This window comes from Eumetopias jubatus, unplaced genomic scaffold (genome assembly GCF_037043125.1).
Source record: "Eumetopias jubatus isolate StellerSeaLion01/CBP00866 unplaced genomic scaffold, mEumJub1_p1.0 scaffold_4, whole genome shotgun sequence".
Taxonomy (NCBI): Eukaryota; Metazoa; Chordata; class Mammalia; order Carnivora; family Otariidae; genus Eumetopias; species Eumetopias jubatus.
In genome coordinates this window covers 30,927,877-30,940,219 of record NW_028274810.1, presented here as the reverse complement: position 1 = coordinate 30,940,219, position 12,343 = coordinate 30,927,877, and the positions used below count along the sequence as shown (strand labels likewise).

General features: G+C 34.5%; 1 protein-coding gene across 6 annotated transcripts in view; it reads right to left on the bottom strand.

Moving 5' to 3' along the window:
- ZNF644 (zinc finger protein 644) overlaps positions 1-12,343 on the bottom strand; it is a 97,911-nt gene that overhangs the window by 16,499 nt on the left and 69,069 nt on the right. For 3 of the 6 annotated variants that reach the window (XM_028087621.2, XM_028087620.2, XM_088022358.1), the window contains 3 exons: positions 3,006-6,043; positions 2,220-2,825; positions 150-272 (listed from right to left, as the gene is read on the bottom strand). The exons of 2 other annotated variants lie outside the window; for them this stretch is intronic. In XM_028087621.2, the coding sequence (XP_027943422.1) occupies positions 150-272; positions 2,220-2,825; positions 3,006-6,043 (3,767 nt within the window). The remainder of the gene's footprint in view (positions 1-149; positions 273-2,219; positions 2,826-3,005; positions 6,044-12,343) is intronic. One more of the 6 variants, XM_028087623.2, reaches the window with a different exon arrangement.

Genomic DNA, 12,343 nt, shown 5'->3' with positions numbered 1-12,343 from the left:
GTTTACAAGTTGCTGAAATTTAATGTATATTCAGTCTCAGCTGTGCTTACCAAAGAAAGCTATAAATATCATCTGAACTAGCACCAGTCTGGTGAGAAAAAAAGTGTACTGTACCAAGCAGACTTGCTGTGTTATCTGTTCAAACATACCTGTACCAGTCAAAAGTCCAGCACTCTTCTTTCGTGCATAAGCGCGTAAGTGGTTGGACAGGCTAACAGCACTTGTAAACGTCGTATTGCAATGCACACATGTTCTAAGCTTCACAGGCATACCTATCATTCAAAAGAAAACTATAATCCAGTTCTCACTTCAAAAAGTGAAATTTTCTTAGCTAAAAGTGTGAAGAAAAGTACCACAATAAGGATGGTTTAAAAAACGTTCATTGAATTAGCTTAACTTAAAATAAAGAGGGGGAATTAAGTTAACTATTATTAGTTTGTTGTTAGTATTTAGAGCCAACCCATGCTCTTTGGAAATGTGGAAGAGGAGTGCCTTGAACCTCTGAGCTCCTCTGGATTTAACACCTATTATCACTTTCTTGCAGATTTCTGTGTTACGCAGATCATTTCCTAAACCTAAAATACAATCCTGTGATTTGAAGAGCACAGTTCAGTTGAGAAGTTTCAAAGCTTACAACATTACCAATAAAAAGAATTAAAAAGTCTAGTTGACAAAGTGGTAATTAAAGTGTTTTACCCACAAAACCGTAAAAGGCTCAATACTAAATTAGGCTTTCTGATGAAGGCTGGGAGGAAAGGTGGTAAAACACACCATTGAGCAGCTGTTAGACACAACATTTTATTCAGAGCATTTTATGTTCATTACCCTGAATGCGCAATCAATAATGAAAGTTAATGATTTGAAGTTTTTTGCTAAAATCTTTGTGCTAAATAAATGATCAACAAGCTAACATCTTAGTCATCACAGGAAAGAAAACATGTTGAAACAATAAGAAACTCCTAACTTCAAAGACAATCCTCACTCCCCCAACTCCTTTCAGTTGGTTTCTTCAACAGTAACTATGATAATCAGCCACAAATACGCTTTCCATCTCTCAAGCGTACTACACCTTAGTCAACACAACTAACACACCTTTCTTACATTTTCCCCTTCTCAAAAAGGTTGAAGATTTGACTTTGAAAGATTCTCTTCATACAAAAGAAAGAACCCTATTAACCAGAAACCCTTGACAAGACAGTTTTACAGACCACTTACAACACAAGGTAATCTTTCCTTAAATCAAAACTGCATACAAATATCTGAGCTATCCCAATGTCTGCCAAAGTAAACAAATCAACATTACCATAATTGTATTCATTATTAATCCACTGACGAGTTACTTTTACCTTAGACACTTTCAACTCAGGGCTAAATTATGAGACCCTCTAAGTTCATCTTCAACATTCTTAACCTCCAAAAGAAACCTACAAAGACACTTAAAATTTTTCTAGTCTAAAAGTATAAGCCAGACTTATAAGAACACATAGAGTTTGGCTATTTTTATCTGCTACATCATTTGCCAGCACACACAAACTATTCTTTTGGAAATGAAAAACTACTGGTGCACAAGCACTAACCTAGATCATCTGTTCCGTTCTTTTAGACCACCACTGTAAAATCTAAAACCCCAAACAAATGTTTTATACTTAAAAACAGTTCTCCAAAACCAAACTACCCCACAATATAATGAGGAATTGGAGAGGGAGACATTTCTTTGGGTTAATCACAACACACAACAGACACCAATCCATTTGGTTTAAAGAGTTCTATTTTTTGTTTGTTTGTTTGTTTGTTTATTCGTTTGACCTAAGCAGAAGGAAAACCAACAGCTATATCTTGAAAACATTATCACCTTGGAGCACTGGCAAATATAGGACAGGTATGCCATTTCAGTAATGCTACGCTTTTGAACAATATTACCCTCCCATCCACAGGACCATCCCCCAGCCATAGCAAATTTTATTTTTACAGATCAGCTTTTTGTTTGTTTTTGTTCTCACCTTACATTCTGACCAAGAAATGAGGCACAGAGAATTCAGTGCTGATGAGCATCAACTGATGATTTATATAGAAATGACAGTATAACCAATCTCTGCTCTGCAAAAAAAGCAGCTTAAGTAAAATGATTCTAATAAAGTATTTTCTACAAATATTCCATACAAGTAAACATAATTAAATTGTGTTTAAACTCTATACAACAGTCATAAACATCCTCTTACCTGAGTGCATAGTCAAATCCATCCTCTGTGGTTGATACATCAATGGACTGTCTTCACTTAATGGAAGAACACACTTCTGAACAAATCTCTTTCTTGCAGTTTGATTATGAATTTTTTGAGGAGAAATAGCAGAATTCCTTTCTTCTCCCATCCTTTTATTTTTAAGCAGTTCTATCAGTGTAAGAGACTGATTCTTTTTTCCACTGGGCAGTTCTGGTTTCGTTTCATCATATTCATTTAAGAAACTCAGCCCTTCTTCTTCTGATGCAGACACTGATAAAGCTTCAGTCTTTAGGCCATTACGGTATGCTTCAAGAGGTATAACATTTTGAGATAGAAAGTCATCACTTGATGCAAGTTTTTGAGCTACAAATGGTCTGGGAATAATACGACGACTGTTCAATGCTTTCAAGATTTTTTCATATTTTTCTTCATTTTGCATCATCTCATTCAAAACACAGATCGGAGATTTGTGAGCATCCCATTTGGTCTTTCCAAGTCTTTTCAGATGGCCTCTAACATGATTCGATAATCCAATTTTAGTATCAAACCAACCACCACAGAGCTGACAAGTGTGTTCAGAAGTGGTTTCAGACTTCTCTATAGCTAAAAAAAATTTTTTAAGAGTAACATCAGAATTTCTTATAAAGTGATCATCTTAAAGCCAATTAACTCTGAAATATAAAATTATGTGATCCTAATAAAGACCAAATTTGAGCATAATCTTTGAATCCTTTGAATTTGAGTACAGACATATTAACCCAAATTATCTACATGGAAACTTACCTTTTCTAACTCGCTTAACAGGTGTCCCTGTGCCAGTTCTTTTGAAATGTTGCATTTTGTCACTTGTGGCTATTTGTTCTGGTGATACAACATGACGGGCTTCATAGCTTAATCCAGCTCTGTGAAGATGTCCTCGGACATGATTTGACAACCCAACACCTGTTTCAAATGTTGCTGGGCAGTAAGGACATGATTTCTTCTCAAGAGACAAATCAGTCCAGTGAAAAACAGAACTATGCTTTGACAATGAAGTTTCTGCATTTTCTAAATGCTGAGGATCATGTATGTCATGCAAAAAGTTATTAGTTCCAGCATCTTCATAATATTCAAAATAAAAGCCATCGTTTTGATCATAACTAAGGGTAGCATTTTCTCCGGGCTCTTGACCTTCCACCTTGCTTTTAAACAGCGGGAATAAGTTCACATGTTCTTGATTAATATCATTATAGGTTTCATCTTCTATAGCCTGTGTAGTGTAGTCACCTAGCTCAACATTATCCCAGGAACTTTCATCTTCTGTTTCATAGCTATCTTTCTTTTCAGCGGAATTAAGTTTTTGCAAAACAACAACAGTCATTTTATGTAAGAAATCTGGATAGCTATCCAAGTCTTCTCCTCCAACAGAACTTTCCTTCTTAGATTCCTTCACTACTCTCTTTACAGCTACACGCCTATGCTCTTTGAAGCTTTCTGGCCTTTTGGTGTCAGAGTTTTGAGGGTCTGAAATGAAACTATTGTTGTGAGAATTACTTGATGACGAGAACAGATGTAAAGAATTTAATGAACTGGCTTCTTCTTTTTTGAAATGTAGAGGATATGATTCACCTGATTTTTTGATCATCCTGTAGTTTTCATATTTGTGTCTATATAAATAGTTGCTATTTGCCTTGGCATTAGATTTTTCTTTTGCTGCTTGATGGAAATACTTAGGTTTTTGGTCAGTGCTGCTTTTAATCATAACAGTCTTGTGAGAATTGTTTTGATTGCACACATTTACACCTGACTGGGCAATGCTTTTCCGAGCTTTTTGTATTCTGTGTGGCCGCTTATGGAATTTGGAAAAATTACTTGATTGTGAGGATGATCCAAATGTTCGTTTTACATCTTGTTTTAAAGCAGAGTTCTTTGGAAATGTGGTTGACTGCTGTTTAATCAATGGTTTAGTGCTATCAATATCTATAGGTTCTTCGAGAATGTCACTTTTTCTTTTATCAAGTCCAAGAGGACTACCAAATGAATCAATGCATGATGATGAATGCAAGTATTCTATGTGTTTTTTTAAAATACTTCTGGCTGAAGTAGTAAAAGGACACATCTTACATATGTAGGTGGCTGATTTTTTGGATGATCCTATAACAGAATCTTTCATGAAAGTCTTTTTTTGCGTTTTCCTCTGGGCTACATCAGAACTGACGATAGGGCATTTTACCACTGCTCCATGGGCAATGCCTCGATGGCATTCTAATTCATTTTCTGTCACTGCCATGAAGTTACACTCTTCACAACAGTAGTACCTTTTATCTTTTTCATGGGTTTTAGCATGTTGCACAAATGTTTTAGGGCAATTGGTACCAAACACACACTGAGGGCACTGTAGTCGTGCACTTCTTCCTTCATCCTGAAGTTCTTTCAATTCACGAATTTCCTCCATCAACTTCTGTCTTCTTTCTTGGTGAATGATCATATGCTTTAGAAGTGAGTTACGATCTCGAAATGTCCGTCCACATTCTCTACAAGCATATGGCCTTGGGACATTAAGATGGCGAAAGTGGCTATTCCCATCTAAATGATACATCATATGCCGGTGGAGGTGCTTTTTCTCCCTAAAATTCACATTGCACTTTGTACAGGGGTAGAATGATGGCTCTTCGGTGCTGAAAGTAGCAGGTGACTCGGAATCACTTTCTTCACATTTCTTTTTTAAGGTATTTGAAAGAAAAGTGCTAGTATGAACGGGTGAACTGTCTTCTCCACACTTATCTGGGTTATAAATTAGATGCTGAAAAGCATCTACAGATTCCAAGTCTTCATCAGTTGATTCAGGCTTCACTTTTGATAATGCATATTTCTGTGAGTCTATTGCTTGTAGTTCTTCATTCTGTTCCAGAAAGTCTACCTCTAGCATTTTTGACTTATTGGGTATACAATTAGAATCACTAAAGCAATCCTCAGTATAACGAGTAATCTTGCTTACATCCATTTTTCGCTTTCTCTTTTTCTCTAGACCTACTTTAGAGTGAACCGGAGCTTTATCCACTGTGTCTTCATTAGTCATAAGAAACTGAATGAACTCTTTTTGGGGATCCCAGTTTGTATCATTTTCTGACCTAAATTCATCTGTACCTGAGGAAATTCCTGTCAATGTATCGACACAATTATCTTTTACCAATAAATCATCACTATCCTCACCCACCTCTACTTGATTTATTAAAGTGCTATCTGACTTTATACTACTCCCTACTGAATTCTGAACGTCACAACCAACGGAAGCAGAGGTAGGTAGTTTTTTAATGGAATGGGTTGGATTTTTAGCATGTGCTACATCTGATAACAAAAATAAAACTTGGTGTTGACTTGCTTTCTGCGGTGTAGATAGTTGAAGATCAGGTGCCATCTTTAAAGTTGAACAAGATTCTGTTGTTGGCTGATCCACAGGTTGTCCAGTGGTTAATGAAACACTGCCTTTATTCATATTGGAAGTCTTAGCTAAGGAGGAGTGTAAAACTGGTCCATTAACAGCAGCTCCTTTAGGCATGATAAAGTTTTCACTAGAAACAGGAGGAGCACCAGCATGTATAAATAGAGTAGACTGGCCTCCACTTAAGGCTTTTTCAGATTTGTCCTTTGATAGTTCTTCAGGCAGAGTGAGCGTATTATTTTTCTGAAATGATGTTTGACAATCTTTTGGTTTATGAACTCCACTCTCTTTGTCTGAGATAAAACCGTTGTTATCTAGGAGTTCTTCTTTAGCACCAGTAATATCGGTGTTTATCTTCAAATCATCCATATTGTTGGCAAGCCCATTTAACACATTTAGTCTAGAAAATGGAAGAAAAAAAATTTAGATTTGCATGAAAGAAAAAATTCTATTAGAATGTATGGAGAGTTCAAAGCACACATTTTTATTAGTGTAACTCCACTGTTTATATCAAGATCCTAATAATTTTCCAAGAAGGAAGAAGCACTTTAAAAAATGTGAAAGACTTTAAAAGTATCTTAAAGGTTAATTTTTTTCTTTGTGCTAGGCAACAATCCCATATTGCATATCTACAAATCGTCTAGGGACAGCACCATTAGAAATGGCCACATTATACTGGGAATTGCCTGTCTCCTTGGAAGAATGTAAGCTCTTTGAGGGCAGGTCCTGTACCTAGTCACTCTCGTATCTCTAGAACCTTGCACAGTGCATGGCATAGGTGTTTAGGTAGTATTTGGTGAATAAAGTATTAACTTGTTGAATGAATAAAAACACTACTGCAAAATCAAAGCCAAAGTATGTAAGAGGAAAAACCGTTTTCTTCCTATGAAACACAGACACCCCATTCAAATAATGCAAATATCATCATGGTTCTGACTTCCCGACTCAGCAATTACAGCAAGGCCTTCAAAATATCCAATAATCCTCAAGGACAATTTAAAAAGAATCTGCTATTTGGCAACCCTAGGTATGAACTATCCGAAGTGCTGGCATAAAATTCCCTATTTCTTTTCCTTTTGTAAATGGTAGCAAGTACAGTTTATTCACTCTCCAAATATTTACTGAGCCCTTACCATGTGCCAGGCACTGCTTTATTATTAGGAATACCAGCAGTAAACAAGACAGACTAGGTTCCTGCTCTCTGGTGAAGAACAGAGTCTTCCATTTTTCCTTCACAGTACTTTTAATTTGTATAACAAGTAATACTATTTTATGATAGGAAGAACTGAATCTGATATTTAGAAATTAAAACATTTTCAATACAGTTCATTATTTCTAATATCTTTTATGGTACCAAATACACGCTCCGTAAAACATTAAGTCTAGTTAAAGAATAAAAGAATTGTTTCTAATTACTTTCTTATTTCACAATTTAGAATAAGTGCTTATAAATATGAGCTTACTCTTTCCATAAGATGTGTTCTTTAATACAATAAATATTACAAATAAATACTATAAATATGTGTCTTTGGCGTTATTATTTATACCAACAATTTTTCTGCCCCTTCTATGCCTCAGAATTCTGTTTTGAGATTGGCAAACTTCCACAGTAATAAAAATAGACGTCCAATAAGATCATATTCAATGATATCATCCCAAAATGGTGCTAATGCAGCACCCAGCAGGAGTCTCTACATCACATACACAGAAGTTAAAAATGGGCAGCACATAAACATGTGTTAGGGAAGAGTGTGCAAATGTCAATGAAAAGAAAAGCAAACCTTGATGCTATATTATTACCCATTCCTGACATTTCTCATTAAATTACATAGAAAAAGTAAAATATCCAAAAAGGAATAATCTCATAAATCTGAAATGGACAACAGAATTTTTAAAAAACTAGCCTGAGAGACACTTACTTTGTGTTCCTATTTATTATAATCACAGAGGTAGATAAATATATACTCAGTCAATTTGAAAGCCTATATTAGCTTTTCTCAACAGGAAGCAATGTTGCTAACGAAGTGGTAAATTCAGTGTTAATGAGTGGCTTCACTGTTACCACCTCAGAGGTAAAACCTTCTATGTTCCATGTTCCACCCATCTGTTCTGGTGTTAGAGGTTCAGAGATGGAACAGACGCTTCCCATTTAAAGCAACTTCATTGGTACCCCCTGAACAGCAGGGTGACAAACTATGAGAATATCATGTCTGCTTGGAGACTGCATTCTCATTACCAGAATGGCTTTATATGAGCCTTCCAAAGGTTCACATTCTAAAGATACCAAACTGTTTTGCTCAAAAACATAGAATATATGTATATGACATATCTTCTATCTATAAAACACATCTAGCAGAAGGAAAAACAAAAGATCAAATTAAATGTTGTTAAAATACAAAATGAAGTCTTTAACAAAGTTTTCCTTCACACCTAAAGAAATGTACCTTACTTGCGCCCAAATTAATGATTACCTTTGCTCAAAAATAGAGGTTATTCTTTTTCAGAATATTTATTAGCACATTAATATTAAAAATGTACTCCATCAGTTAAAAGGTATGCTATAAGAAATGGCTCTGTAAGCTGGTATCTTAGCAACAATAAAAACTTTTTCCTAGTTTAATTTTCAGAGTATATCTTAACTAAAAAATGTTAAAAATGCATTTTTTTCTTAACAGTATTCAAAACTCATTGCTGTTGCAGTGAGATACAATGCAGAACACTGAACCATCAAAATCTGTTGCAGTGAATAATGGATCCAGAACTTTGACATCACAAATTATTTCCCTACATTCACGGATGGTTATGTAGCATGTAGGCAAGAAAGCATTTAACCTATAAGCTAATTTCACACTGTTTCAAATAGTTTTTCCAACTATCTTTATGTAGTCAAATATATGTAACAGAGTCATCAACACCAGTTTATGTTAATATAACCAAGTAGGGGACATAGTTGAAGGTTGACATTAATCATTAAATTCAAAAAAGGGAAACTAATAAATTAAAATAATCAAACTAATGTTATATTGCTTGGACTCCTTAACTTTCAGTGAATTTGCTATACTAATTAGGATATTTTAATAAAATGCTTAGATACTATTACTATGTCCTCCTCCATGTAATCATATAACCACAGAATTTTTCTTTTTAAATGAATTTTAAAATGTTCTTTAAAAAACTTCTCACACTTTATAAAAAGCTGCAAATGAAACTTTAAATCTACATAAAACATATTTCAGTTCCTTGAAAATCATAATGAGTTCTACAGCTGTAACTGCCTGTAGTTATATACTGTGAGCATTAAAAAAAAATAGTACAAAGGTCAGATCTGTCTTCAAGATGACAGATCATCACTTTTATGCCTCAAGCTAGACTTATTGTCTTAGAAATTTCAAACATCAGTATTTTTGCAAACTATCAGCACTTGCTATAACACCCTCACTACACTACATCTTGAGGTTACTACAGAAGAAATGAGGTGATAATTGCATATTAACATAATTATTCTGTAATCCCTCTGAGCAAGCTTCCTAGGTCACTCAGTAATTCAGATTAGATACAACCTTCCTGTCATCAAATCTATGCTGTCCACTTTCTGTTCATGAATAATGTTTTATAGAAAATTAGCTTAATTTCATTCTTTTATGTACATTATTAATTGTATTTATTGCAAGTAGGTTAATATTTTGTGGGCACTTATTACATAATACCAACCTTTGTCGTGTAGTATAATTTCATACAAAAATATAATTTGCCCTCATTCCACATTAGCTCATTAATAGCTGTATTACACAGCTATAAATAAATTATAATGTTGCCCACTAGCTGAGTTACAGTTAAGATCTGTCAGATTTTCACAAACCCCATTTCATTTAAATTATCCTTGAGAACACATGACAACTTCAGTTAGTCATATATGAGATTGGGTCAAGAAGAGAAAAACATTCACAACTGTCATTCCAATTACAAAACAAATCTTAATTAACTGAAATACTACAGCTACAATTACTGTGATATTTAAGTCCATATATACTGTACACAATGTACAAATATATATACCCAAGCCTCATCTAGTATATAATGCAAGTGAAGACAGAGTATACTATATAACCATATCATCCAGGCAGTATCCTACTCTGGATATATCTTTGAGAGAAAAATACTAAAAAAAATACAGAAATTCATAAGGGTATCCAGCATGCCACATGATGAAATAAAGAGAAAACTTGGTATGCTTAGTCTAGCATTAGCCAGTACAATTAACAATCTTCAAATGTTTGAAGGTGTGGCATATAAAAGAAGATATGATCGATGTGTCTGAATCGTAAAGATGGATTTCATCTCAAGATTAAGTAAACTAAAAACAGGAACCACTCAACATTGCAAAGGGTTGTTTTACACAACAGTGAACTGAATGGCTCAGCAGCTTGGACTACTGTCAGGAACACTGTAGAAGGTAATATGGCACTGGTGACTGGATAAGATGATTTCTAACATCCTCTCTGATATGTACTATACAGGTTAAATTTTTGGTTATTACATTATTAACATTTAATATTATTTGAAATAATGAGCTAAAAATGGAAGTTAAAATTATACTAGTGGACTTTAAAAAATCCTCTAAATTCATAATTACTTGAAATAATCCTTTAGTTAAATTGTAATACGTTGATAAGCTGAGTCTTTAACAATGATATGGCACTAAATAACTAACACACTGAGGCCACAGAACTATCTGCAATCATGAAAACTACACAGAAAGGTTTTTTTTATTGGTAATACAAAAAAATGGTTAATGAGTTCAAATAAAAAGAAAAATACATAAATAATGAACAGAAAACTAAAGCAAGAATACACTGGGCACATAATACTTTCTTCCCAGCAGCATGCAGCACTGCCATTACAAACTAATGATCTTTATGTAATTTTACCATCTACCATCAAACTACATTGAACTTGCCAAATAGTTTTGTTCCTGATGCCATGCATTATCCTCATTATTTAATAGGAAAATGTTACAAACAGTAAGGTACTAGATCATAAACACCTAGTAACACAAAATGATTCTTAATGCTGAGTGTACTAAATACTAACATAATCTGACACATCTCAAGAAGCAGGTAACTACAAGAAGAACAAAAGGTGGTAGGGAAGCTACAAAGGCCTAATTTTAACAACCTGACAAAATTATACAATAATGAGAAGCAAGAGTAGTTGAAAAACAAATGGATATTCACTTATCGAAGGCTAATTTCCTAATGAAGAGCTTTGTAATTTTAAGAGGCAAGGCAATAAATTGTGGTTCCAACCAAAGGAGAATGCTAAATCATATACAGCATGGAATGCCTGCTTATTGCTTTCATACAGTCAGAACAAGATAAGTGATCATCAGGGCACCTGGGTGGCTCAGTCGGTTAAGCGTCTGCCTTCAGCTCAGGTCAGGATCTCAGGGTCCTGGGATTGAGCCTCAAGTTGGGCTCCCCAACTCAGCAGAGGGTCTGCTTCTCCCTCTGTGCTCCCCCTCGCCCCTGCTCATGCGCTCTCTCCCTCTCTTTCTTATCTTAAAGAAAAAAAGGTAAGTGATCATCACAGCTTTGATAGCGTCAATAACGTATATACGCACATGACTCCGACAAGAACGATTCATGTGGTTTTTTTAATAAAATGAGTGATAACCTCTTTATATATTTTTCAAACAGAGCAAACTTGTGACTACAATTGTATAATTAACATGAATCATAAATGTGTCAGTTTCACACTCCAGAGGTAGTGTGTCAACTCTGCCCTCTACCAACAGAGTATTAACTGCCATTAACTGTTATTTTACTTCAGGTCTTCTAGTGTTCTTCAGTCTATGATGAGTTTGCTCTTTGTGCTTAGTTTTGAAACATTTTATAAACATTAACCTATCGTATCCAATAAATGCAAAAGAAGTGTGTTGAAAGTCCTAGGAAGACCAAACATAATTATATTAGAAGTGAAAACAGAGACAATAAAAACACCGAAAGTGGTAATATAAATATTATATATGCATATGGAACGAACTGCTTGAAAGCTGAAATACTTGTGAAGAACAAAGAGATTTCACCATTAAGAAATTACTGTGCCTATATATCTGACAGTAATCAGCAAGAGATAAGGAAATATGACAAAAGAAGTTAAGTACAAAATTAGCATCAATGTTAGACGTCTATTTGCCTAACGGTTTTCAGGAAAGGCTAGGAATTTGTTCAGGAACTCAAAAGCTAATAATGTTCAAATGTTGCAGATGAAACTTCTGCCCCAACCACATACGATTCCACAGGACCAAGTTCCATTAGATTATGCACATCAAAGTTAGTGACATTACTGCAAATGCAAACAATTGGGCTTTGAAGAAATTCCTTATAAGAGTAGAAGAGATAATCCGGCCTCAAAAGACTGCCTGAAACATAACAAATGTTTCCTTCTGATAGTCAATAATTTTGCTCTTTCAAATTCGAAACCTCACATATTCAACTGTATGTACATTTTTAAAAAATCTTTTGTAGATTTTATAAAGTAAAACTCTTATTATAAAAGTTCCATTAATTCATTTAGTAATCACATATTAGTCATATTTATAAAGTACAAAGCTGTTTATGGTCTGAGAAGTAAACCTGAACATCAGGAGGTTGAGAGAATAAATTCTTTCACTGAATTGTAATTTAATTTTATTAACAGG